Below are 25,523 nucleotides of genomic sequence, written 5' to 3'. Positions count from 1 at the left end.
GGCCCCTTGGAATAAACAAGTCAAAAAGCTCAGAGTTTGGCTGAATTAAAGGAAGGGGGGGGGGGCTGCGTTTATTTAGAAAGCCAGCGAGCATGGTGCTCTCTGGACCCTGCGGTCTGCTAGCGTTCCTCCCAGGTGAGCTCACATGGGGCCCGCCCCCGGCCACGGCCACGAAGAAACGGCGTCCTCAGCTATCCAGCTCGACTCACACTTTTGCTGGTAGTCCAAAAAGAATTAGCACTGGGTTGTTGTTATTGCTAGTTAGCTCATTCACAACTTCTGTGTTCATCATTTCTGAGGAGAGGGCCTTTTTAGTTGCCATTTTTGAGTTTCTAACAATTTGTGTTGTATTGGTGTTGGATCATTTTGATCATCACTATGCTGAGGAGACACACTGGTGAAGTGGGTGAAAAGAGGCAGGAAAAGAACAAACATGGAAGGCACTCTTCAAACAAAGGACTGAATAATTAAAGAAGAATCATAATTACTGTTTAGATTCTAAAGATGAACAATAAAAGCACTCAGGTATTGTGACATCACAGCCGACGGGCCACTTTAAATATTAAAGGAGAAGACATGAATGTGATTAGAAAAATCATGAAATACTGTTGCATGTTTCATGACTGAAAGTGTGACGTTTTTTGGTCCAGCAATTTAGGACCTCCCCAAGAAAAGTCAATTTAGACAACAGTGCCCCCTGGTGTTTACTATGTGTGTTACAGGCTGAACACATAATCCTGGTGAGGCGCGGCAGCTGAGGTGAGATTATAATAAATATACTCAACTGTTATAGAAAAAAAAATTGAAAACAGCTTGTAAGTATTGTAACATAATATCTAGATTTTATTGCGATGCATTATTAACAGTCTTGGTTGCAATGATAGTGGTCATATAATATTCAAGGAGACAATGCAGTCCATCAGGTTTAGTACAAATATATATTTTTTTAATGAGAATAAATATGTAATTCATTGACAAGTTTGCTACAACAACAATAAATAAAATGTAATTTCTATACATACTTTATTCAAACTTTCCTCAGAGGATGGTAAGATAACTGTTACACTCAAAGAAATGACTCATTGGATGAACTCAATTAAATTGTTGGCAGGTTTTCCATCCAATAATTATATGCAACTCCAACTCAAATTTAGCACATCAGTGCAATACAATGTAATTAAGTTAGTCCAACTCATTTGTATCAAATACATCTAAAATAAAATAACGATATTCATTAAATTAAATTAATTTATGTTTGTCCAACTCAAAATATAAACTAACTAACTAACAAAATATGAAAACTCCACACAGAAGGAAAGGCCCCAACTGGGAATTGAACCTACGGCCCTCTGGCTTTGAGGCAACGGTGCTAGCCACTACACCACCGTACAGCCATGAAAGTGTCTTCACCTCATGTAAACAACTGATTTTCAGAAGGCACATGCGCAAAGGGTAGTTCTCAATGAAACACATTTATTTTGAGTTGATATGCACACCATCTAACCTAAATAAATCGAATAAATTAAAGTATTCATACATTTTGTGTTACACCCATTAAATATAAACATCTATTTTTGTAATTGATTTATTTAAATGTATCAAACAATATTTAAATGTGTCACCTCGAAGAAGGGCTTGAATCGTTTTTGTGAGTGTAACCTAAATAAATCTAATAAATGAAAGTATTCATACATTTTGTGTTACACCCATTCAATATAAATATCTTCGTTTTGTAATTGATTTATTTAAATGTATCAAACAATATTTAAATGTGTCACCTCTAAGAAGGGCTTGAATCGGTTTTTTGAGTGCACCGATGAATGCAAACACAACATCAAGATGACGTCTCTCTGTACAGGCTCTTCTTTTCTTCATAGAATTGTTCAGTTGTTTCAGATTCACAGCAATATTTTTCTCTGCACTGCCATAACCACAAATAGATTATCCAGGCTGTAAAAAGTGTTTTATTCTCCTTGTGGCCTGTGTTTCCTTTCCCGGGCCGTCCACCTCGTCTGCCTCTCGCCTCTTCTCCATGGGATGCAGGAAGTGGTAGTACAGCACGAGGCACACCAGCCCCAGCACTGATCCTCCAGAGATTAAACCAGTGACTGTCAGAAAGAATGTGGTTGTGCTCAACTCTGGCTTCAACAAAGCCAACAGTAAAGGAGACGTAATGTTTACCAATATATAGAACAAGTAGTAGATGATCATGGCGACCTTGGTGTCCTGTCCTTTGACATTGAAAAAGCTGAACGTGAGGATGACCCCGATGACGGCTCGGTACAGAAACTCAAGCCTTTCGGATGAGCAGAAGTTGGTCTGAAGCGCATGTGTCCAGGTCGTCCCCAGCAGCCAGAGGACGGTCAGGGCTACTGCGCTGTAGGGACTCAGTGTGAGGAGCAGGGTGTAGCTGAGGATATGGCTGGTGATGGTGCAGAGCTTGTAGAGGAGGTAGATTGCTGTGGGGAGGCCAGAGGGCATCTCCCCGATGTGGGGGAGGGATTTGCGCAGGCAGCGGCGATAATCAACCAGGGACCAGGCAATGTTAAAGAAGGAGAACGCCATAGAGAGATCTGAAAGAAATGGACAGATGATTTATGATGACGCGCTACGTTCCCAAAAGATGTCACTGTCTGCCTCTACTTACACTGCAAGACTGTGCAATCCCCGTGGCCCAGCACTATGTAGAGCTGCAGAAGGAGTTGGGGGACACTCTCCAGGAAAGTCTCAAACAGTTTGAGCATGCTCAGATCTGTAGCCATGCAAAACAATTTGTGGTGCACGTCTCTCCTCTCATCCACTGTATAGGGATGTGTCGATTTCCAAACCACTTTGAAGCTCTTTCTCAGAAGGTGATAATACCTAGAAACAGGGGGTCAAACGCAACGGCAAGTCAGACACCTTATTGCCAACATGCATTTGCCAGTATTTTCCTCTTTTGCTGCTGCGCAGACGATAATTCACATTCTACAATGCACTGCTGCAGCTGATATGTGGTTATTCCAGTTTGCCCATAGACATTGTGCGCTTTTGCATTCCACCGATTTTGAGATACAACATGCATTCCACAGGAGCAGCTTATGTAATAATAATAATAATACAATTCTGAACTCTTATAAAAGTCATACCTGGTGAAGATGCCCATTCCAAAAAGGTGCAGGAAAACAAGTCCACCTTTGGACAAGCCCGATATGGGGGGTTTCCCCTCAGCGTTCATCAGAACATCGGTCATGTCGTCCCTGTACCAGGTGTGGCTGAAGACCTGAGTCACTAGCAGCCCCGCCAGAACAAACATGAGAGTCAGGCCAGTCCACACAAAATGACTCTCTTGAAAATATTTCACTGCCAGTCGGATATCCGTCAGAATGTCCCCCACATACAAGAACAGTCCAGCAATGGTAAATAACCATCGCAGTTTAGTGTAGAGGATGTCTGATGGAAGCATCTTGTCGTCAGTTGGGAGATTCGACCAACCGCTTTGCTCTGGGATGAAGGTAGACATGTGCTTCGCTCAGCTCTGCTTTGAAGGTTCTGAAGAGAAGCAGCTGTGGACAGTTTGGTAACGGACCCCAGCAGGTCAGGTGCCATTTTTGGTCAATCTGTAAAAGCATTAGGACGTGATGAAAAACGGAAAACACAGAGTGCTTGTCACGCGCATCTGAAATCTTGTGCAGATTTACCACAACTCTTATGACAGTGGTCAAATCTTATGACAGTGGTGATATCTTATGAAAGTGGGGATATCTTATGACAGTGGTCATATCTTATGACAGTGGTGAAATGCAACGTGACAGCAGTCTGCTGCTGTGTCACCGTTTCCTGCCCTTTGAACTCCTCATAAACATGTTATTCCTGGGTCGTGCAAAATGACATACTCACAAATATGATAGGGACATAATCCACGATGATATCAGCAAGAATAATAACATGTACTGTATTTTTATTTATTTTTTAAACCTGAAAGGCATTTTAAAACACATTTTCTCATTAACAGAATAGATTAATTTGGGACTTCTGTCAAGTCTTTACATCTTTGAGCCTCAATATAAGATTAAACTGTTTAATGAAAGGTGATAACGTATTTAAGATAGCACAATATCAAAAATGACATTCATATTATCTTCACTCTTAATAAAATAAAGCCAAAGTTGACTTAATATCTTGTATTTTCATAAAGATTCTTGACACATTATTCTGAGCTCATATACAAATCCCAAATTGATCACATTCTGCCTTAATTCACACACAATTAGTGCATGTCACCAATTCAGCTTACCGGTATCGTGTTTCCATGGAACACAGCTGCGTACAGGAGCAGTGGCCACAACTTCTACATGAAGTCGTTCTCTTTCTCTTTCCTTGAAACGTCTGAGTCAAGACAAGCTCCACCTCAGTGACTGACAACCCTGTGGACCAATATAAACAGCAACAATTACGTAATAGATCTTGTGGCGCATGTAAGCGTGTTAGTGTATGCGTGCATATGTGTGCGTGTGTGTGTGTGCGCGCGTGTGTGTGTGCGTATGACTGGGTAATACTTCCTGCTTCAATTTATTTGTCCCATGTCTGTTCTCCTTTAGACATGAAGACATATTTCGATGGCTCGAATTGCAGCCAGCAGTGATGACATGCCAAGGTAAACCCAGAAATGTAGCTTCATTTTGAAAGACAGGTTTGTCTTTGGATTGCTGTGAACACTTTGCACAGTAGTTTTCCTGTAACGTAAGCACATACGTGCGGGACAATCTTTATCCAAAGTATGGAACACTGTAATGCACTTTGTATTTTCAAAACACAGAGTAAGACAATGTACACTTGAAATACTTATTTATGACCAGTAGCTCACGGTGGCGAACATATAACTGACTCAGTCAGTAGACTGACTTTATTGCTCTTTTTCTACTTGTGCTGTTGTTAAGCCACATTATCTTTCGCCATTATCCCATATTAGTCTTACTTTAGGGCTAGATTTCAATACGATGATCTTCATCATGTCATAATGTCTTACTTCACGTATCAGTAAGCTGTCTTATGTTTTGTTTGGAATACATTTAACAACGTGCGAAGTTAGGTAACGCGTGTCAGGGCATGATCAACCACCAGGGGGCCCCAGAACAAACTGATCTCTAGATCCGTACTGAACGCCCCCCCCCCCCCCCTCCCTTACCCACTCTTTATATGACATGTCAGTGTCCTGTCGTATTACAGTACCCGTCAGCAAAGCCCCTAAAGTGTAACATCTACAACAATTTGTAGTATTTTGATGGAAGGAATACATCTGATATAATATACATCATCATTGTTGGGACATATTTGCTTTCTTGCTGAAAGATTGATACAAGTCCAATTATTACAGTGTTATCAATGTTCTCCCGTAACTCTTGGCAAGAAAGCAAATATGTCCATTCAATAATAATGGATCCACTACCACTTCGAGCAGGGACTCAATACAACAAAAATATCTTGTCAGACATAAGTTAGACAAAATACATCTATACAGGCACTGGGTCTATAATCCGATATTCTCTTATACTCCAAACCTCTAGGGAGCGATCGAGAGCCCCAGCTGTTTCTCTCCTGTGCGTAAAAGCATCTCGTTGGTCCGACTCAGCGGCTCGGCCCTCCCACTCGCAGAAGAGTGACACGCCATTCAATTGCTGCCTGGCCCTTCGCGTAGAGGAAGCAAGAGGGAGCTTTGAGCGTCCTCGTACTGGAGGTTACTACTACTACTACTACTAATAATAATAATAATAATAACAAACAATAAAAAACGACTACATCTGCGCCGCGTAAAGCAAAGGTGGTGCCGAAGACTGTCGACATGGCGATCCGAAAGAAGACCAACAAGAATCCGCCAATGCTGAGCCATGAGTTTGTCATCCAGAACCATGCAGATATTGTTTCCTGCCTGGCTATGGTGTTCCTCCTCGGGCTCATGTTTGAGGTAAGTCCCGTCCACATGTTGAATGGGTTTGGGTCGTGGGTCACGCCGGGAGATGCTCTCCACGGGCAGAGTGGACGGACCACTGCGATCCGAGATGCCGAGTGCTTCCCATCTGTCCTCCTGGAAAGTGACATGGCTGTCTGATCTATTCTTTAAACTACTTCCTCTCGTGATCGAAAGTTTTCTCTGCACGGGTGGCCTCGGTTTTGCGTTGTACCCGCGAGCGATTTGTTTTATTCGGGCCATGTTTGCATAAATATATAATGCGGGTTGTGTTGTGTCTTTATTAAAGTGACGTGGGCATTATATTCCACTCTCCATCTGGCTGCTTTCCATGTTGAAATCGATCTTTCAAATCGCTCGTCTGCAGGCCCGACGTTTGATCAGACGAAAAAACACCCAAAGTTGTTCATGTGTGTTTTATAGTTGCATCTTCCATTCTGTTTATGGAAACGTATCTGCTTGTTGGAGACTTGCAACGTTGCATCGGGGGCTGCACTGATCGCACAACGCTCCCGACTCTGTTGCTTTATGCGTAGACGTGTTACGTGGCAATCACACAACGACTGGAGAGGGCTGTCAACACAGAAACCCGCTCGCACCGAGAGCTGAAAGTTTTGGAGGCGGAACTGCGTTTCGAGTGTGACTCGATGCTGTCGGACCGACGGCCCGGGACCCCGGTCACACCGACACGCAGCTGCACGCTGGTCGACTTTTTGCTCAAAGTGATGGTCCATGTTTCATCCTCAGTAGAAAGCGGCGCCATTAATGTCGAGTCTGCGGGACTTTCGACTACTTCCGGTTTTTGTTCTACAAAGTAAAATCCCCTTTTTCCGCCAACAGCTTTTGCAACGTGGGCATTATATCGTAATAGCAGCGTGAATGTTTTCAACACTATTTCTGTTTATGCCACTTTAATTAAACAGGGACTGCTTCTCCCTTGTGTTTTATTTTAATGTGTCGCCCATTTGTTCTTTTGTTGTGAAGGAAGACAAAGCAACTTCCGGTTGTAACGTTATTATTTGGCTAACTTGATTTCTATTTGTTGCTCGGTATTGGCAACAATACTTAGTTGGATCATTTCTAGTTTCCCATCACACATCAGACACATTACCTATATATAAAAAAGGGATTATTTACGTTCAAATATGTATATAATATGCAGAAGTAGTTGGTAGAGCTTTATCCACCCTGTTGCTGATATCACAACAGTATTGCACACTGCATGTTGCCAAAATGTATCTTTTATGAGACATTAAAACCAACGTGTCACTTAAACTTCAATATTCCTCTGAGTCACAGTTACAGTCACTCCTTTATTGGTCCTGCAGGGAAACCTATATGTATAAATGCAACGCTCCAAGTTTCGGTGTGTAAACGCACCCTTTTGTCATTTCACAGAACAAATGTATGTGTGCACGTGTACAGGCCTGCACTACTAATCTTTTGTTCTTCTTCCATCTACAGGTCACTTCAAAGTTTGCAGTGTTATTCATAACTGTCCAGTACAATGTCACCATTACAACAAATGGTAAGTTATGGGTTGAATTGAGACCTTGAGATAAGGAGGGGAGCAGTTTATGTGTTACAATTGATACTGCATGACTTGTCTTCAACATACGATGCAGTATTTTCTCAGTTGTCCTGATGGCAGCCTCTCATTTAGATTCTAGAGTGGTTATCACGCAGCTTTACACAAACCCATTTGAGAGCTCCTTTTTTCCCTTTTTGCAGCTAAATTTAGTCTGCCTGATTCTCTAAGTTCTCTTGTGGCTAGGTTGTGCGGGGTGAATTGGGCTAAGGTGTAAAATAGGCCTCTCCATTCAAGTCCTGCTCATTTCAAGGTTAACAATTTCGTTGCCAACTTCCAGATACTGTTGAAGGAATGGTCAACCGCAGAACGTATTCATGCTCTGTGGTCCAGGCTGGAGGTTTGCAGGCTGCCAGCTGGTGTTTCAGTTCTTATCTGAGTTCATAGCTCGCTCTGTAACTTATTTACAGCTTTTATCTAATTAGACAAATAACTGGCAGCACCTAAATTGCTCCGTCGAGAAACATTCAGTTACGCCACTGTGTTTAATTATTTTGTGTTGTTGTCAGTGCTGACGTTAACAAATGATTGGACTGATTTCATTACGTGGTTGCATAAACCATGAGCTCCGCCTCGGCTTGCTCAAACTGTTTGTAGGGAATCCGCATGTCGTCTATCTCTGTGCTACAACTCATCACATTATATGCAGTGTTTCACAGATTGCAGGCCGCAGGCTGTATAGATGGTTTCCATGTTATGTTCGTATGTTAATATGTTGTGTTATTGTGCTGTGACGGTTAATGTCAAAGTGGTGGAATACTGCACAGCCGTGACTCACGCCTCATCGAAGGAATTAAGGTTATTAAACATGGGAATCACTTGATTACATTTAATTAAAATGGCTCAACAGTTCATGTTGAGTTGGAATACGGTTCATCTGACATGTTGTATGTTAGTCAACACATTGGGCCTCACGCACCAACTTTCTAATATGTTTCTAATATTCTTTTTAGAAAAAAAGATGCACGAAAATGTCTTTAACCCTTTTAAATCTGCTTTTAACCAGGTGTGTTGATTTAATAAATCTCACTTGATCATAAACTGGTGGTCCGTGGCTTATTGTTTATTACTAGCAGCCCCTAAAAAAAAGGGCTGTGTGAAAAAGACTGGCACATGTCCAAGAATTTGAAAAATGGCACCCACCAATAAAAAATATAAAAAGTGGCGGTAAGAAGAAGAACATCAGCTGATGCCGTTTGATTTTCCTCTAACACCAGTACTGCCACCTCCAATCTAATGTATATTTGAATGTGGCCTATTGCCAGATAAAGGTTTTTATTTAATATTTGATCATGTTCATTGTGATAACTGTCTTCCTTTCTCTGCGTGCTTCTGCAGAACTAGAGGAGACAACCGTGAACCACTTCCACCATGGCATCAAGGACTTGGCCACCACCTTCTTCTACATGCTGGTGGCCATCATCATGCATGCCATTATCCAGGAGTATGTGCTGGATGTAAGTGAGACTTGATTACACAGACTTACATTTTTAGTTCTGCATTTTGAATTTTTTTTAATTGTTTATCTTTTCAGAAAATCAACAGGAAGAAGCACTTCTCCAAAACCAAGCACAGCAAGTTCAATGAGTCGGGCCAGCTCAGCACGTTCTACTTGTTCTCCTTCGGCTGGGGCGCAAGCCTCCTGCTTTCTGTATGTACAGTAGCTAAGCTGTCGCTGTTCTTGGTTCGATATGGTTTACCCCTATGATTAATGTAAATGCCCCTTTTTGTTTTTTTAGGAAAACCTCCTGTCCAATCCAGTCAGCCTGTGGGAGGGTTATCCCCATACATTGATGCCGTACGTTTGTAATATTGATGTATTTTACAGATCCTTTTTAGTTTTTTCTTTGGTTTAAATAGACTAGAAAAATGCTGTTGTGTTACTTCATTCGTTATTTTATAAGCGCTTCAAGTATGGTTCTGAATTATAAAAAACCTTTAATTTTGTAACTCTCATTGTCCCTTAGATTCCAGTTGAAGTTCTTCTTTGTTTGTCAGCTGGCCTACTGGTTACACGCTCTGCCAGAACTGTATTTCCAAAAGACTAAAAAGGTTTGTGAGACTTCATGACGTACTGCAGGGTCTGTTTGGACCCTCAGACTACTTCCTGTGTGACTTCCTTGGTTATGTTGCATTGTTTCAAAGAATCGTACTCCCCTTGCTTGATTCCACGTGCAGAGTCAATATTTACCGCTCTCGGCCTCTCATCCTTTGTATTTATTGTTTAGGAGGATATTCCACGCCAACTTGTGTACATCTTCCTGTATCTGGTCCACATTGCAGGCGCCTACATTCTGAAGTAAGAACTTTGAATACTTTGAAATAAGTGATTGTGTTGAACATGTGGCATTCCTTCAGGAGAAAGTTATAATGCCTCCCCCCCCCCCCTCCATTTTGTTCCTATCAGTTCTAATAAAGGGGAATCATGTGTATTTCAGTCTCAACCGTCTGGGTCTGGTCCTGCTGGTGTTGCACTACTTTGTCGAGCTTCTCTTCCACGTTTCTCGACTGATCTACTTCAGCAACGAGAGCAGACAAGCTGGGTAAGTTGTCATGTTCCGAATGGTGTGCGCTCACCATTACGTGGTAGCCTGTGGAAGTTTGACCAGTTAGTAATTACTGGTGGTGATAAGTCCTCCTCTTGTCTTCCAGTTTCACCATATGGGCCGTCTTGTTTGTGCTCGGGCGGCTGCTCACCCTGTCCTTGTCCGTCCTCACCGTGGGCTTTGGCCTCGCCACATCTGAGAATCAAGGCTTTGATTTGGCTGCAGGGAACTTTAATGTCATTTTTGTTCGGTAAGTGTCTGAGAAGAGAAACAGGACTTTTATCCTCAAAAATATTTTTTTGACTGCCAACTGGATGAATTCTGATCTAAAAATCTACACCCAATTTGCTTTTTTAAATTCAACATTCATCAAGCCACAAATAAAAAAATCTTAAGTACCTGTGATGCAACATTTTTGTCCATTCTCTTAATATGTTCTAATTCATGGGTTAAATCTGTCAACATCTGGTTGATCATTTGGAGTAAAGAAACAAAAGCTTATTTCTACACTCATCGTGTAAGCCTGAGGTTTTACAATCGTACAGGAAGGGCTTCATTGTAGAAGAGGAAGAGTATTTCACCAACACCAGCTTCGATGAATTAGAATGAAATTAGTTATCGGGATTGTAGGAAATCAAGGAGTATGTCACTGAACATTACCCCTACATAATGGACTGCTTCTTGTGTTACAGAGTATCTGAGATTGGAGCAATATTTTTTACAAGGAATTGAGAGCGGTCAAAATTTGCATCTGATTTTCGCAGTATCAACCAACGTGTGTCACACTGCTTCCTTCTCAACCTTTTTTAGGATAACCGTCCTGGCTACCATCTGCATCACTCAGGCCTTCATGATGTGGAAATTTATCAACTTCCAGCTGCGCCGGTGGAGAGAGCATGCCCAAGCCCAGACTTTGAAAAAGAAACAAGCTCCGTCCAAGAGCAAATCAAAGAAAGACAAAGGTGAGCACACAGCATGGGGCACAGTCACACGGTTGTAAATGTGTTCTTCTGCAAGCACCGGACATTACACAATATGCATTTCTTGTTAGTATACACATAATGTTTACACATGCACTTAACATAACTAATTAATGGAACTAATGTGGGTGTGCCCTTTTTGCTTTTTAGCCAATGGAGTGAATGGCGTGAACGCTCATGCAGGCGACTCACCAAAAGCAAGAAAGGAGAAGTCATCATAAATACATTCCCCTCTATCGCGTCCTTCCCAAAGAACCATCTCAGCCTGTGCTTTCGGGGCTGTATCCGACCAACAGTCACTCCAGCGCCTCGCCCACAATTTGCATCTTCTTCGCCCAGAAAGGACTGACCTCCTAGCTGGACTTCAAGAGCCAGAATGCATTTAGCTTAGCTTGTAGGCAGTCGTCCAGCACGCCTTGATTTAAGAATCAGCGCTCTGCTGTGCCACTTTGAATAAAAACATGACTAAGTCCCAAACTATGAAAAAAATACCGTATTTAAGAAGTGCCTATTGATACAGATTGTTTTGTATAAGGTGTGTAAAAATTCAGGAATAATGCCTTCAGTGTTCAATGTTTCTCCCAAGTCAGGTCATGTCATGCTTTTTTCCAAAACGATGTATATTCCAGCTTTTCATTTATTTCCCTTTTTTTCTAGTATTTATGTGCTAGCAGCTCCTCTTCTTTTCCACTGACTTCTGTCCTTCTTTGGAGGGATATTTGTAAAAAAAAAAAAATAAGTGAGAATTTTCTAATCTTATTTTTTCCATCAGTGAAGGCTGAATACAATCCTGTTATAATCTCTGGGTTCACACCACAGACTGTTCAGACTCACACAGCAGGACACTGTTACAATGTTTTCACTGGTCAACAGACATCTTAAGATGGAAAGCAAAGTAGAGGATTTTCAATAGCCATGCTTGGAATAGAATGGGGAAGTGTGCATAAAAGCAATCCAGGAAAACAGGAGCCTTCTCCCTGTCCTACTAAATGTAGATTCACAGTTAAGTATAGTGCAAAACTGCCACTAAAGACGTAGTAACCTGATGTAGCATTTAATTATCTTAGTTCAGAGCAGCTTTTAGTCACAAAAGAACATATCCCTTGCCATTAAATGATGCACACTCTATTGCCAGTCTGCCTATAACACTGTCAGTAATTGAACACTGTTTTAGTTTTGCGTCATGAGAACACGTTGTAAAATCAGGCAAAATATCCTTTTAGTTAGTTTGATTGACTCACTGTCTTATATGGTCCATAATCATTTGCTGTTTAAGTGGAGTGGGTTAATTGTATTTGTTTATCCCTGCATATTATTGCTTAAAGTTAAAATATCCACAATAATGATTTGTTGTTAAAGCCTCGACTGAGTGTGAGAAAAACATTTTGTTGGCTCTTCCCCCCCCCCCCCCCTACAAACATGTGCCAAATGAGCCTGATTGACTGTTGATATATGCCTTTCACTTACATGCCATGAAATGAATTTACAAAATACATGGAAGGCAGTCAACTGTATTGTAAGAATCAAACGCAACACACATGTTTATTTGGAAGAATAAACTCATTCACTGATTTTAGGTACACAGTAAGTCATGGTTGTCTCCAGCAGCATATCAGAAGTATATTTGGTTTTCTCAGCTTGTCCTGATTGTTTATCTATCTTGCAAAGGAATACAATGTTTATTATAATAAACGATTGTCAGAGTTATTTTTCTTTTTATGAAAATGGCAAACATCAATTCAGGTTTGACTTGTAAGAAACACTTGTTATTTTGGTTATCTCTTTAGAATGATGCAGTTGAAAGGTTTCTCTGAATAGCACAACATATGAACAGCATCTCTGCAAAGTTTGACTTTAAAATAGTGAAGCAGAACCAAATATGAGCCTTGTTAGGAAAGAGAGTTTAGGCAAGGTCTCCAAAATGGGCACATTGGGCACCATCTGTGCCATTTGATGTATCTCATGTACCAGACTATATATATATATATATCACTGTTATATTACTACTGGGGTTGAATACATGGAAATACAGCATTAAACTTTTTTTATAAAAGTTATTAATGTTTTATTACTTTGTGTTGTATATTTATATTTTAGTATTGTGTGAGTTGTGTTTGGAGCATTTGAAAACGGCTTACTAATTATTGTAACTCATGTTGTGCTATTTAATTTGATGTGAAACATATTATTTTGCATGACTGCGGCTAAAACGCATGACACAACAACTCCCTTTTTAGGGGGTTGTGGGCAGCAATGAGTTCATTCATGAAACCCAGATTAGCATCAATGGGGCTTTTCCATCCATACACCATATAATACTCAGACCTTACATTTTAATAATGACAAATATTATAAATTAAAATTGTAAGAAATGTCCCAAGAAGCAACGAGGAGGGTTCCCTCTTCCAAGACCATCATAAATGGAATGGATAATAGCATTTCCTCTTCACATTTCAGTGTTGGCCAATAGAAACAGACTCCAAGGAATGAAATCAAAATAACAGGGGAGGTGTAGTAATTATATCTAGTATATGGCATTGGTTCCCGAACTGAAAACTTGGAGATATCTTAAGGAACTCTGAAATATTTGTAATTTCTTGGCTTCTCATATTTTATTTCAGTTATCTTGTCAGTCACAGTGTAGATAGATTGTATAACTGAACCTGTATGTGTGAATGGTGTTCCAAAGCCATCTCATACAATACTGTGCACACAAATATGTATTTCATCCAGAGCTCTGTTCTGAACAAACCCTCCTCATAGGTAAAAAACACAAACAGCTCCTGCGATAAAAACCTACACAAATGCTGGTGTGTGGTTACATGTAAAAGGGACATGGAGTTTCTGTAGTCTGTCTACTGTTCATATCACGAAGAAACGACCCTGTTGATGTTTGGCCTATCCGCCACTTGGTGGCGCTGTTGCACACGTTTGCATTGCGAGAAAACGCCTCCTTGCCTGTTTAATCTATGGATAGTTGACCACACAGTAAATCAAGGTATCTGAACTAGGACACGCTTATTTGTAATATTTCTAAAGCTTGACATGTTAGCGTGTCGTTTGCATTGCAATGTGTTGTGTTCATTTAGTAAAATAGCTAACATAATTACACAATGTTTGTTGAAAAAAAACGAGTCTGCACATTTATTTCGGATCACCGTCTAGTTACTGTTTAGTTACAATGTATCTATCTTTAAATGAACTAGATTTATAGAAAATGCAACTTTTACAGATGTTGTCAAGGTAAACTTCAACTGTCTTCCATTTACAATCCCTTTCATTTGTCATAGATATACATCTTAAACATGTTGTTAAACAGTATTTACACTAGTGTATATGTATTGTAACACATACACCCCTTTTCACTATATTGGCACATTTGAGTTGGGATGGGGGGGGGGGGGTCCTAGTCTCCCCACCTCTTAAAACACATCGATTTAAACATTAGCTACTGACAGTCGTGACACTGTGGGGGCTTTGAGTAACTGTCAGTGTTGCATTGTCAGATTAAATGTCAGCAAATTAATGTCCTTCTATCAACATATCAAGAATCGTGTCATCCTTTAACAGGTAAAATCAGCGTTGGGGTTGCGTACGAATCCGGCGGCGCTGAGTTGATACTGCTGGAGCCCCGTGATGTGGTTTGGTGTGGGGGAGGATAGCAGCTACCAGCCAGATAAACACTCAGCATTGGTTTGCACAGCAGGAGTAACATGGCGGCACAGTTAGCCAGCAGAAATGTTGTTTCACTACCGCGAAGGTCAGAGCGGCGTCTGATAAACGGAATTTAACAACGAGGACGCAGCTGAAAGTGTTAAATCGTAAGTAACCGCACGTGTCGGCGCTCGTTTGCCGCGACGGGACGCGGTGTTTTCGGCGTGAAAAGAAAAAAAAAAAGGATCCAGTGCGAGGTCTGGCACGGCTCTCGCTTCGGCGTTAGCTTTTTAGCAGAGCGTTAGCTCCCTGGCTAAGCCCGCTGCCTGTGTCAATAGTGTTTTCTGCAGCAAACTCGACCAGACAAGCGACTTATTACAAATGTTTGTCAGCCGTTTTTTTTTATTTCGCGGTGACTCCGCAGTACACATTTGGTGTAAAATAAAAAAATGTAGCGTGCACAACACTTTCATATGTCGTTGTTTTTGTGTTGTGCTTTTTTTGTGCTGCGTGAGCGGGTGACCGTGTTCACAACACCGGACGAAGTTCGCCAGTACGGCAGGGACGTAGTTAGCACGCTAGATGCTGAGCCGCAGGCTAGTCTGGCTGCTTCAACGTCGTTGAATTGAACGCGAGCGGGTTCAGGACGGTTCTGACCCGCGTGGGTTTGAGCGGGCTGCTAACCTCGTTTGGTGTGGTATTAACCATGCCACGGTGATACTTGCTACGTTAGGTAAGTTGGGGGAAATTCCTGCATTTGTTCAAGGTGCGGGGACCATTCTAATTATTTTTTTGCTGAACTAATGTTTCTCTTGTGTTTGGCTGACGTTACTACGCATCGTCGAGGTGCTCCACTGCCAGGCTGTGGAGCAGCCAAGCGTTGTCACTTTTTTTTAAACCGGTAATGGTTGGCTTTAAAACATTTTTGACGAAAACTATTCACAAAAGTTGGTGGGTGTGCTCGACAAACCCCCACAGTGTCGAGAACGGTGCGCTCCTGTTTGTTGTGGCGTTGCGTTCCAAACACGTCATACGACTTCTAATTAGGCGTTAAACGCAAGCTGCTGGCAACGCACATTGCGTGACACTCACGCGGGCATCACTGCGGAGATATTCACGGAGGCAGGACTTTTAATTAGATACGGAAGGTGCTCTCTGGAAAAATTAACCCATGTAGTGTGTGTGTGGTGTGGGGGGACGCCGCCGAGAGTTTTGACTTGTGTGTTGCTTTGTTGTGCCCCTGTCGAGAGTGCCCGTGCACTCCTTTTATGGGCTCTCGTGCTTGACTGATCCAGGACTAAACAGGCAGACAGCTTGTGCCATGTCAGTGATTGTCAACGCTCCTCTCGCAACGCTGGAGGAACGCATCTTGTGGAACCAGTTGAGCAGTTTCTGTTGCGTCACTCTGCCCACCTGATGGTGCACAGCAGCACTGGTGTCACATCCCTGATGTGAGCTTTAATATGACATGTTGTTTATTGTTTATTGTTTATTTATTGGATCCCCATTAGCTGACGCCTTAGCGACCGCTAATCTTCCTGGGGTCCACAGAAAGGACAAAATACAATACATACAAAAACATAAAAAACATATCGTGAAACCAACAGTTAAAAATAGTACAACAAAGTAAAAAATAGTGCAGTCAGATGCACAGTACAGTCGAAGGATAAGATATATGTTATGCAATTCAACTTAATTCATACAAAGAAAAAGAAAATCAGATGACTAAAAAGCAATAGAATACGTCAAGTGGTGAATGTTCTTAGGTTGTTTTTGGCTGCAACTTCAGGGCTGGTGTGAAGTCGTACTGGAGTAATGTCGGGACTCTTTAGGTTTCAGTAAAAAGATAATTCACTCTTACCCATTCTTTTTTTCGGTATATACATTGGCTGAACAGTTTGTCATTGTCTTGACAGTATAAGACAATAAGTAAAAAAATTCCCACAGCTGAGCAGGTTTTAATTTTCAGTGTTGGATGAGGTTACGGTGCATGCATATGGCGTCTGCGACAACGTTTTTTGCAAAGAATGCAGCCATGCACAGATGCAAGCATGCATTCCATCAGTATGCATGTCCAGTGTATGTAGTCGTATTGCTTTTGTTGTTCGCCTTATCGTCGGTCTAAGTACACTAGGCTCTGTTAAGATTCATATAACAGGGCTGTTGCCCATGGGTGGTTCATGGGAAAAAAAACTGTCATTTTGACTAAACGGTACAATAGAACGACTGTTTGGATGATGATGATTCAGGAATTCGTGCAAGCGTGAATGAAAGTATGTGGATGTTTATACAACGATAACCGACTGGAGGTTTTTCACACTGACTTGGCACAGTTTGTGTAATGTGTGTTTCTGAGAAATAATTCTCTGCCATAACCCTTTGTATAATACAGCTATAGCAACAGGTGTGAGCAGGTAATGCCCAGTGTTTCACATGGTTTGGAAGAATCTCTACATTTAATGTCTTGTTCTCGTGCTCGCTAGTTGTTTTCCACCGGGCTGAGCTCCACTCACTCAGCCCTGTAATTTCTGTCACACAAACCCATCTTGCTGTATTTTTGTATGGCTCTTTTTGGTTATTCAACGTGTGTTCACGAGTCCATACAACAAAGCAAAGTGTTTTCTATTGCAATTGGAGACACCCCTCCCATCTTGTAATCACTGACTTTTGCCCTGTGATAGGCTTGCTTTGTTGCGTCACCTAAGTGATACTGTAATCATGTGACCCTTGTTCTGTAGCACGCGCTGCCAATTCTTGGGTTGTTGACTGTCACCGTTGGCCTAATATGATAGTCCGCTCATATTATTTTTTTGTATTACAGACCCACTAATGTACAGTTTAATCAGGTTTTTGTATTTATGTCAGACATGGATTGTCATGTAAGCAGACCTTTCATATGTGGTGCTATGGGACAATCTTTACACTAAACAATCAATTTGATCTTTGAAGCATACATGATAGGCTAGACTAACATTTAAACAAATTAAAAGTTATTGAATGAACTCTTTAGCCTTTGTATAGCCCAATAGACTTGAACACAAATTGAGTTGTATAGTCACTGAGCCCTTTTGGTGGCTTTCATGGGAAACATGTTTATATCGAAGGTTCTCCCTGAACATGCATTTCTATATATATTTTTCAATTTAAGAGACTAGTAAGAATCAAACTTTTAGTTAATACTGATTGACACTTAGAGTTTGTGTGCAAAACCAGTCATCTCATCTAGCTACCCAGCGTTATCATAATGCCATCATGAGTTATATCTGAGGTACTCTATAGAATTTGGTCAGTAAATTCAATTGAAATGCAGATTTTGTGTATCAATAAACTACATCACACAAACATTGGGATGGAATCCTAAATCACACACGGGCCCCAGTTAATTATGTCCCGTTGTTATTAAAGCATTAAGCTTTTCCCCACTGGAATCATTAGCAGATTTAGAAGAATGAAAAACTTTCCAAGGTGTGCGTGTGCGCGCGTTTGTTTGTGTGTGTGGGCCAAAATTAGAACTTCGATACCTGCCATAAATATCACGCTACCCGATACTTACGATCCTAGAATTCGATACAATACGTTACTGGTATATTTATCTATAATAGTAATAAAACAAAATATCTGTATGGTTTCCTTTTATACCAGCTTGTTCTTGCCAAGCTTTTTCAACACTTAACAAATGGCATTAATATTAGTCTTAGCCTACAGCAAGATGAAAACGTCATGATGCCGTCAACGCGCTGGGCAGCAGGACAGCCATCAGGGAGCAGTCATTTTCATGAAGTATCGATACTAAAAATATGCAAACCCGTATAATTTTGAACGTGCGGGTACCGCGGTACCTTTTTAGTATCGTTATATACTACCGTGCAACCCTAATATGTATAAATATATATATACTGCTGGAATGTTTCGTCAGTTTATTGATTCGTCCTTCAATAGAAAATTAGTCGGCAACCATTCTAAACATCAGCTAGTTGCTAACGTCATGTTTTCTGGTTGTAGGCTCCAATTTGTATTTTTATGGTATAGTACAGTATAGTACAATCTCTGGGTATTGCACTGTGTATAATCATGATTAACGCACTTACTGGGCCTCGTTATTTGTATTAAAATATGTATTGAGAAGTTGAATCTCAATCCAAGAAGCACTATGTTGGAGAATTGTTGATGTTCGTGCCACCCTTAGTATGACACCTAACTAATCCTAAGGACACGTCTGTTTCAGTTTGACATGAAACCCTTTTTAAAAATTGCACGTTTTACTCGTGCAGTTCCCCTCGTTTCCACACACTTCTGGTAGCGAACAACATTAAATTCACTCATTTGAACCAGGCTGGAAAATGACATCCGTGTCTCTGCCGCTGAGCGCGCCCAGCTTCTGAACAGCACCATACCCCTCTGTCTCATGCTCTTTAATGTGTGTGTGTGCTCCTGGGCTCCTTTTTAATGGCCGTGTCAGATGACAACATCCAGAGCTGGCAGGAATCTGGGCCTTCATAAGGATGTTGCAAAGTATTTCTGCCCTGGCTCAAATCTGCAAATTCCACCCAAAGAACGAATGGTAGGACACACTATAAGGGTTGCTTTGCTTTGTGGGGAAAACCACGATGACCAGACCAGGGAAACATGACTTGAATTATTAGCATTTTCTCGTCTTTCCATTTTTCAAATTTAAAAGACACTGAAATGGAAGATAGACGTTGGCTGCATGAAAAGACAGGTTAAGCAACTGTACAATTGCTTCTCGTCAAGTTTAGCTGTAACGGATCAGACTCCGTTGTGTTATCTGTCCATCACGTAAGGGCCACAGTGTATGCTTGAGATGATGCACCGCTTCCCCTGGTATCTGTTTGCCTTGTCTCACTGGGCATCTCACCCGGCTGTCTCTGCGTTAGTGTTGTCATGGAAACAGCAGCGTGACAGGTCCTGGGTGGGCGTGAGGGATGAGCTGTGGGGAAATGGCCAGGTTTTTACAGCATAGGGAGAGAGGGGAGGGGGGGAACAACGAGAGGAGAGACGTCAGAAGCGAGGCGAAGATGGCTGATGGAAAGCTGAGAGGGCTTTGACATGGAGGAGGAGGAGTTAGATTATTTACTCCCTCTCTGCTTTAAGGCGTGTTGTCATTGTGTTGTTTGGCTGACCTCAAACCAGCCTTTCCCTCTATCTGTGCTCATAGTAGGTCCTGTCTTAATAACAGCAGCCTGCACGGGATTTATTTTAGTTTAACCGTAGAACTGACATCATCCAAGTACAGTGCTTTTCATTAAGGAGTTCTAATAATGAAGAGATGTGTTGTCAGATATACGCTAATTAACCGGGTTTGCTCTGGATGAACTGGAGTGATCACAGTTGTTTGCCCATTGAAATCGAGCCCAAATTTTCTCTCGATTTAACTTGCACCTTTCTAGTTTGCACCCGGCGATTGGCAATCGAGACATCCAATCTGCAGTGAATGGCCACGGAAGAGTACGCTTTTCAGAGTAATTATTCAGGAACATTTCCACTCAATGTTGGCAAACAAATGCCCTGTTGAAGTGTCCTTCGCTTGTCTGTGATCATTTTCCAGGTGTGGTAATTATCTGTGGCCGTCGCTTTGTGTTAGAATGATATTTGAATCTGTAATGTTTTTAAAAACTGAGAATTGTAACATCACACCACGGGGCCGCCTCGTGCTCTGCTCCCATGGAGACTCCACCGGGGCTCCGAGAATCTTTAGGCTCACAGGCAATCCAATGATTTAGACAGTCCGCGCTCCTCCACTTATGTAGGTCAGCTACAGCGAAGTGCATATTGATCTTCCAAGCTAGATGATATTCTGGTGTCTACTGCTCATTGCGAAAGAAGGTGCCCTCAGCCCGTTTGGCTTGAGCAGAGGAGACAGCAGAGCTCACATGACTATGTGACAATGCTTCTGCAGCTGTTTCCCTTTCGTTGTGAGGCTGGTATCGCTTAGCTGTACAATGGTTGATGTTAAATAACTATTACTATTTTTGAAATCCACACCCCATTTGTATTCACGCTTTCCAATCTTAATTATTGATCTCATTGTGGTAATGAAATAATTAGAAAAGTACTTATTTAGAGAGAGATAACTTGAATTGTTGGGTTGGTGATCCAAAAATATGCAGTGTGAATCTGCTCCGTAGAAAATCTGGTGCACCATCTTATTCTGGAGTGGAGGTAAACGGCACCAGCGCAGGCCGGGCAGCGGTCGTATGGAACGACATGTGCAGAGCAGCAGCATTTCTCACTCACTCGTAATAAACCAGAGGAATGTGGGGATTCGGTTTTAGGCTTTTCCTTTCCTTTCCGTACACATTGTGAGGGTCAAACTCCGACCAGCATGATTTCCCGTTCCCCCTCTCTCTTTCACCATCTCTGTCTTTCGTTCGCTGCTGACTCAGCAGTGTTCCCTTCGTGACCTATAAGATGGTTTTGCTTGCGTTATCTTTGCTGTTTTCGGCGTAGGGAATCTCCTTAGCTGACCTGCGTTTTCCATCCATAATGTACATTTCTGGAGCACCAGACATTCTGGCTAGATTCAGCACAGCCCCATCAGCTGGAGTACTTGTTTTCCTTTTATTAATGACGAGACAGCATCAAATGTTGCACAGGTTCATGAGCCTCATTTTATGCCCCGTTAACTCCCACAATTTACCACAAACGGCGTATGAAACGACCAGCATGAACAGGAGAACATGGTGGGCATGTGAATCAGCTCTTCATGAAGTTACTTGATGGACATGCGGCCATTATTTTTATAACACAATTTTCTAAAGTTTTCATGATGACTAATCATAAATGACTGCATTAGTAGCTTTACAAAAATAATGTAAAGGTTTCCTGTAAATGAGAGGGTGTGATTAGGGGTTGACACCAGATGGGTTATTGTTTGGTCCTAGTTGTGGCATGACCAGGAAGAGATGATGAGTCAGGTACAATTCGGCTGTCCGTGCTCAGATCTATTTGCATAGAACTCGTGTTGTATTCATTTTTTTAAGATTATGAGTTTGAGACGCTTGTGTCAAGCAAACATGAAGGTTTAAAAGGAAATTGAGACGTCATGAACTTACCCGCCACACTAAAAGGCAAGTTCTTTTTATCACATAGGTTACCATGGTGACTCTTAGTAAGGCCATTTTAATCTTTGTTAACCCAGTGATAATTTAGTTCTGGCATGGAGGTTTTATAAAGAGTATGTTTAACATGTTCCCTTTCATTTAAATTGTATTTGTGAATACCAGCATAAAAGGTCATTTATATATTCAATAATGAAAATTCTGCATAATTTATTCCCCCCTCTAACAGAAGAGCCAAATTACCTATATTTGTACCACATGGATTATGTGGTATCTGTTTATTTGCATGTCAAAATGCTTCCATTCATGCTTCTACTACAAAGATTTATGGTTTTGGCACCTGATGTGGACCGTCAAAACAAAACCGCCTCCCAGCTCATCTGGCAGTCGAGTGCAAAACAGATACTCGTTGGATAAAAGCTTCCAGAGCCATGATGTTACACTGGTGCTGCTGTTACAGAAGCTGATGCATAATATCTCAAAGTTCTTGGCCCTCAGTAGAAATCCATCTCACCTTTACATGGTCGCCATTAATATTTAGACCAGCGATTCCCAAAGTGTGGGCCACTGGTGGTCCGCGAAGATACTGTAGGTGGGCCGCGAGAGGTCATTTACAATAAATAAATAAAATGTTTTTAATTTTCAATTTTGAAAAGTTTGAAATAAAAATATTTATGATTTAAATTACGTGTTATTCTTTTATCTGACCTATTTTTCTGACCACAAAACAATGTCAAATGGGGCGCCCTCTTGTAGTATTAAAGTAAATATATATGAGCTCCGGAGAAAATGGTATACAAAACATACATTGTCGGTTAATACATTTTTAATCGGTTAAATTCTGAAGGTCATTTAATCATCCCTAGTTTATGTTTTGATCAGAGTTGTGATCAGCGCCGCCGCTCCCATAACGCGCACTACGCACTGCGCGTAGGGCACCGAGTCCTGAGGGGGCACCACAAAATAGGCAACAAAAAAAATCCTCATTGTTATAATAATTATAATGCCGATATTATTTCAGTCTAGAAATATTAGGCGCCTTTTAGGCATGTATATCACAAAACAGGCAGAACAAGAGATATATTTAATCGCTCAGCACCCCCGATAACACTTCTCGGGTCGCATCGCTCTGCCGTGATGCGCGCCGACACATCCGCGTGCAGGTGAGCACACTCTCACTAGTACCCCCCCCCCCACAACGCTGGTTGTGATTAAAGGCTTGGGTGGGCCGCAGAAGATTTTCAGATTTCAAATTGGGCCGCGGCATTCTTGAGTTTGGGAACCGCTGATTTAGACAATATGCCAGCGGTGGTTGGTTAGTTGCCCAACACTTATTGGGGCACTTTCAGTCACATTTGAACACAATAGTGAACTTGTGACTGGTATCACAGTGCCGTGCCCATTCAAAATGGACATGTTTTTAACGGGCCGATCGGCTTCTGGTTTTCTCATGAACCTCTTCCCCAAACAACTCGACACACGATGCAGCGCTCCCGTGGTCCTGAGGAATACATCTGACGTGGCAGAGTTGCATCCCCAAGCGATGCGAGAGTATACTGCATATGCAAAAGCGCACACAAACTACATCGGAGAGCGAGCATTACCCAGCAAGTCGACCATTTTAGTTCAGATACCCAGTGATAACAAACTGCTCCAGTGTAAGTTGTATCTGTTGTACTTTGTATTTCTGTGTCTATACCGGAGGGCTTTCCACAAGTATATGGATTAGTCACCCAGTGGGAAAAGTATCCAGCTTGCTGGGTGGCTCTAGCACATTCTAATGTCACCACTGTTCCATCTTATGGAATATGAATTCTATTATTGTAAAGGAAAATTAGGCTTATTAAGTATTTTAGCTCACACAGTCTTTAATTAGCAATGGATATTTAAAACCATGCCAATTCCTGACTGGATAGATTCTTTAAACCTGATTTATTATTGCTGGAAACTTTTACTGTAAGATTTATCAACACATCCAACGGTGACATTTAATGTATTGTATAAACAAACTAATTCACTCTTATTTATAGGTCATAATAAAGTTAATTTTAAGGGGAACATAATCCCAAACCGATGCTTTCTTCAATTAAATTATTTATAGTTTATGCTAAAAATCCCTCTAAAATAACAACATGTGAATGACTCGAGTCACGTGAATCTGCTAAATCAAGCCAACCTCTGTTATTATCTTATCTTCAGTGACCATTGATCCTATTACTGCAGGACATTCCATTCATATTATTTGGAGCATCTGACATTAGTTTGCTTAATTTGTCGATTGCAGAAAGTACGATAGTTTCCTCGGACATTTTTATTTTGTAAGCAGTGCAAGTCTGGGACATATTTTCCATGTATGGCGTAGGCCTGCTACTTTTATTTAGTCTCCTGTTTGTGTGTACTTGCAATGCATCTTAGAGATGACTGTAAAAAATGCATGTAAAGAAAGATCATGCATTCATTCATTTGTTCATTCAGCCCATACAGCTGTGTGGTGTATACATAAATGTAGGGTTTTTAATGTCTACTCTGCCATTACTATATATACAGGACTGTCTCAGAAAATTAGAATATTGTGATAAAGTTCTTTATTTTCTGTAATGCAATTAAAAAAACAAAAATGTCATGCATTCTGGATTCATTACAAATCAACTGAAATATTGCAAGCCTTTTATTCTTTTAATATTGCTGATTATGGCTTACAGCTTAAGAAAACTCTAAAATCCTATCTCATAAAATTTTTATATTTCCTCAGACCAAGTAAAAAAAAAGATTTATAACAGCTGAGTGTTTGTCAAGGCTCAGGAAACCCTTGCAGGTGTTTCGAGTTAATTAGACAATTCAAGTGATTTGTTTAATACCCTACTAGTATACTTTTTCATGATATTCTAATATTTAGAGATAGGATATTTTAGTTTTCTTAAGCTGTAAGCCATAATCAGCAATATTAAAAGAATAAAAGGCTTGCAATATTTCAGTTGATTTGTAATGAATCCAGAATGCATGACATTTTTGTTTTTTTAATTGCATTACAGAAAATAAAGAACTTCATCACAATATTCTAATTTTCTGAGACAGTCCTGTATACCACATAATGTTTGCAAAACACTGAAGACAACCCACCTTTCATCTGAGCGTGCAGCACACATTCATATTGAGCATGACACATGCGCACATTTCTTCATCATTTTGCATTTTTTTCGAAATGAGAGCTTGTGGGCGTTAAATACGCATTGTGAAAATGTTTTATAAAAATCTACAAATGATTATGTTAAAGTAGCTGGCTAGACTTTAATGAGCAGCTGTTTGTCCGGCAGCGCTGCCGTACCATCATGTCAGAGATGCACGTGACGGGATACCCAGCCAGGTCTGCCACGAAGACCAGACTCCCGTTGGACCTGGCAGGGTTTCATCAGTGCTCAGTGGCGAGATAAGATGGAAGCAGGAGAGTGTGCTTGTCATTTGTATAATACCCATCATTTAAATGTAGCATGATTTTTGTTGCTGTGATTATCAGTAACTCTATTGTCTTTTCTAAGTAAAGGTTAAATAGCCATCGTTTCTGCCTGACCCGGTTGTCACCAAGCATTTAAGCGGGGGATGTGTAGTGGAGAGAAGGCTGCTTCACTTTACTGTTTGCTCTGTCTGGTCCAATTACATGTTCTACTGTCAAAGCAGCAGTACTCTTAATCAGGTAATGCTGGGCTTTAAAGTCATCCCCTGAAACGTCCC

The 25,523-nt window shown here is 41.1% G+C and overlaps 3 protein-coding genes across 7 annotated transcripts in view; 2 read left to right on the top strand and 1 right to left on the bottom strand.

The window, feature by feature from the left end:
• Positions 1-905: 905 nt before the first annotated feature.
• xkr9 (XK, Kell blood group complex subunit-related family, member 9) lies at positions 906-4,409 on the bottom strand. The gene is given in 5 exon segments (XM_056434157.1): positions 906-2,573; positions 2,648-2,862; positions 3,129-3,460; positions 3,463-3,599; positions 4,277-4,409. Coding segments are annotated over 4 exon segments (1,305 nt in total). The 5' UTR covers positions 3,589-3,599; positions 4,277-4,409; the 3' UTR covers positions 906-1,941.
• Positions 4,410-5,668: 1,259 nt separating this feature from the next.
• Positions 5,669-12,765, top strand: tram1 (translocation associated membrane protein 1). Its single transcript, XM_056434473.1, has 11 exons — positions 5,669-5,944; positions 7,412-7,475; positions 8,874-8,992; positions 9,070-9,186; positions 9,275-9,333; positions 9,503-9,587; positions 9,764-9,834; positions 9,974-10,078; positions 10,188-10,331; positions 10,892-11,043; positions 11,212-12,765. Exons 1-11 carry the CDS (start codon positions 5,822-5,824, stop codon positions 11,280-11,282), a joined length of 1,110 nt encoding a protein of 369 aa, XP_056290448.1. The 5' UTR covers positions 5,669-5,821; the 3' UTR covers positions 11,283-12,765.
• Positions 12,766-14,570: 1,805 nt separating this feature from the next.
• ncoa2 (nuclear receptor coactivator 2) overlaps positions 14,571-25,523 on the top strand; it is a 59,337-nt gene continuing 48,384 nt past the window's right edge. For 2 of the 5 annotated variants that reach the window (XM_056433772.1, XM_056433768.1), the window contains exon 1: positions 14,786-14,882. The gene's annotated coding sequence lies outside the window, so the exon portion shown is untranslated. Of the gene's footprint in view, positions 14,632-14,785; positions 14,883-15,321; positions 15,449-25,523 lie in introns of those variants that run through there. The other 3 variants (XM_056433770.1, XM_056433771.1, XM_056433769.1) reach the window with 3 other exon arrangements.

Source organism: Pseudoliparis swirei, chromosome 16, assembly GCF_029220125.1.
Source record: "Pseudoliparis swirei isolate HS2019 ecotype Mariana Trench chromosome 16, NWPU_hadal_v1, whole genome shotgun sequence".
Classification (NCBI taxonomy): domain Eukaryota; kingdom Metazoa; phylum Chordata; class Actinopteri; order Perciformes; family Liparidae; genus Pseudoliparis; species Pseudoliparis swirei.
This window is presented reverse-complemented; position numbering and strand designations above follow the sequence as displayed.

Coding starts and splice junctions, on each gene's coding strand:
- tram1 (XM_056434473.1), top strand. CDS start 5,822: ATGGCGATCCGAAAGAAGACCAACAAGAATCCGCCAATGCTGAGCCAT. Junction 7,476..8,873: donor TGTCACCATTACAACAAATG/GTAAGTTATGGG, acceptor GTGCTTCTGCAG/AACTAGAGGAGACAACCGTG. Junction 9,187..9,274: donor GCGCAAGCCTCCTGCTTTCT/GTATGTACAGTA, acceptor TTGTTTTTTTAG/GAAAACCTCCTGTCCAATCC.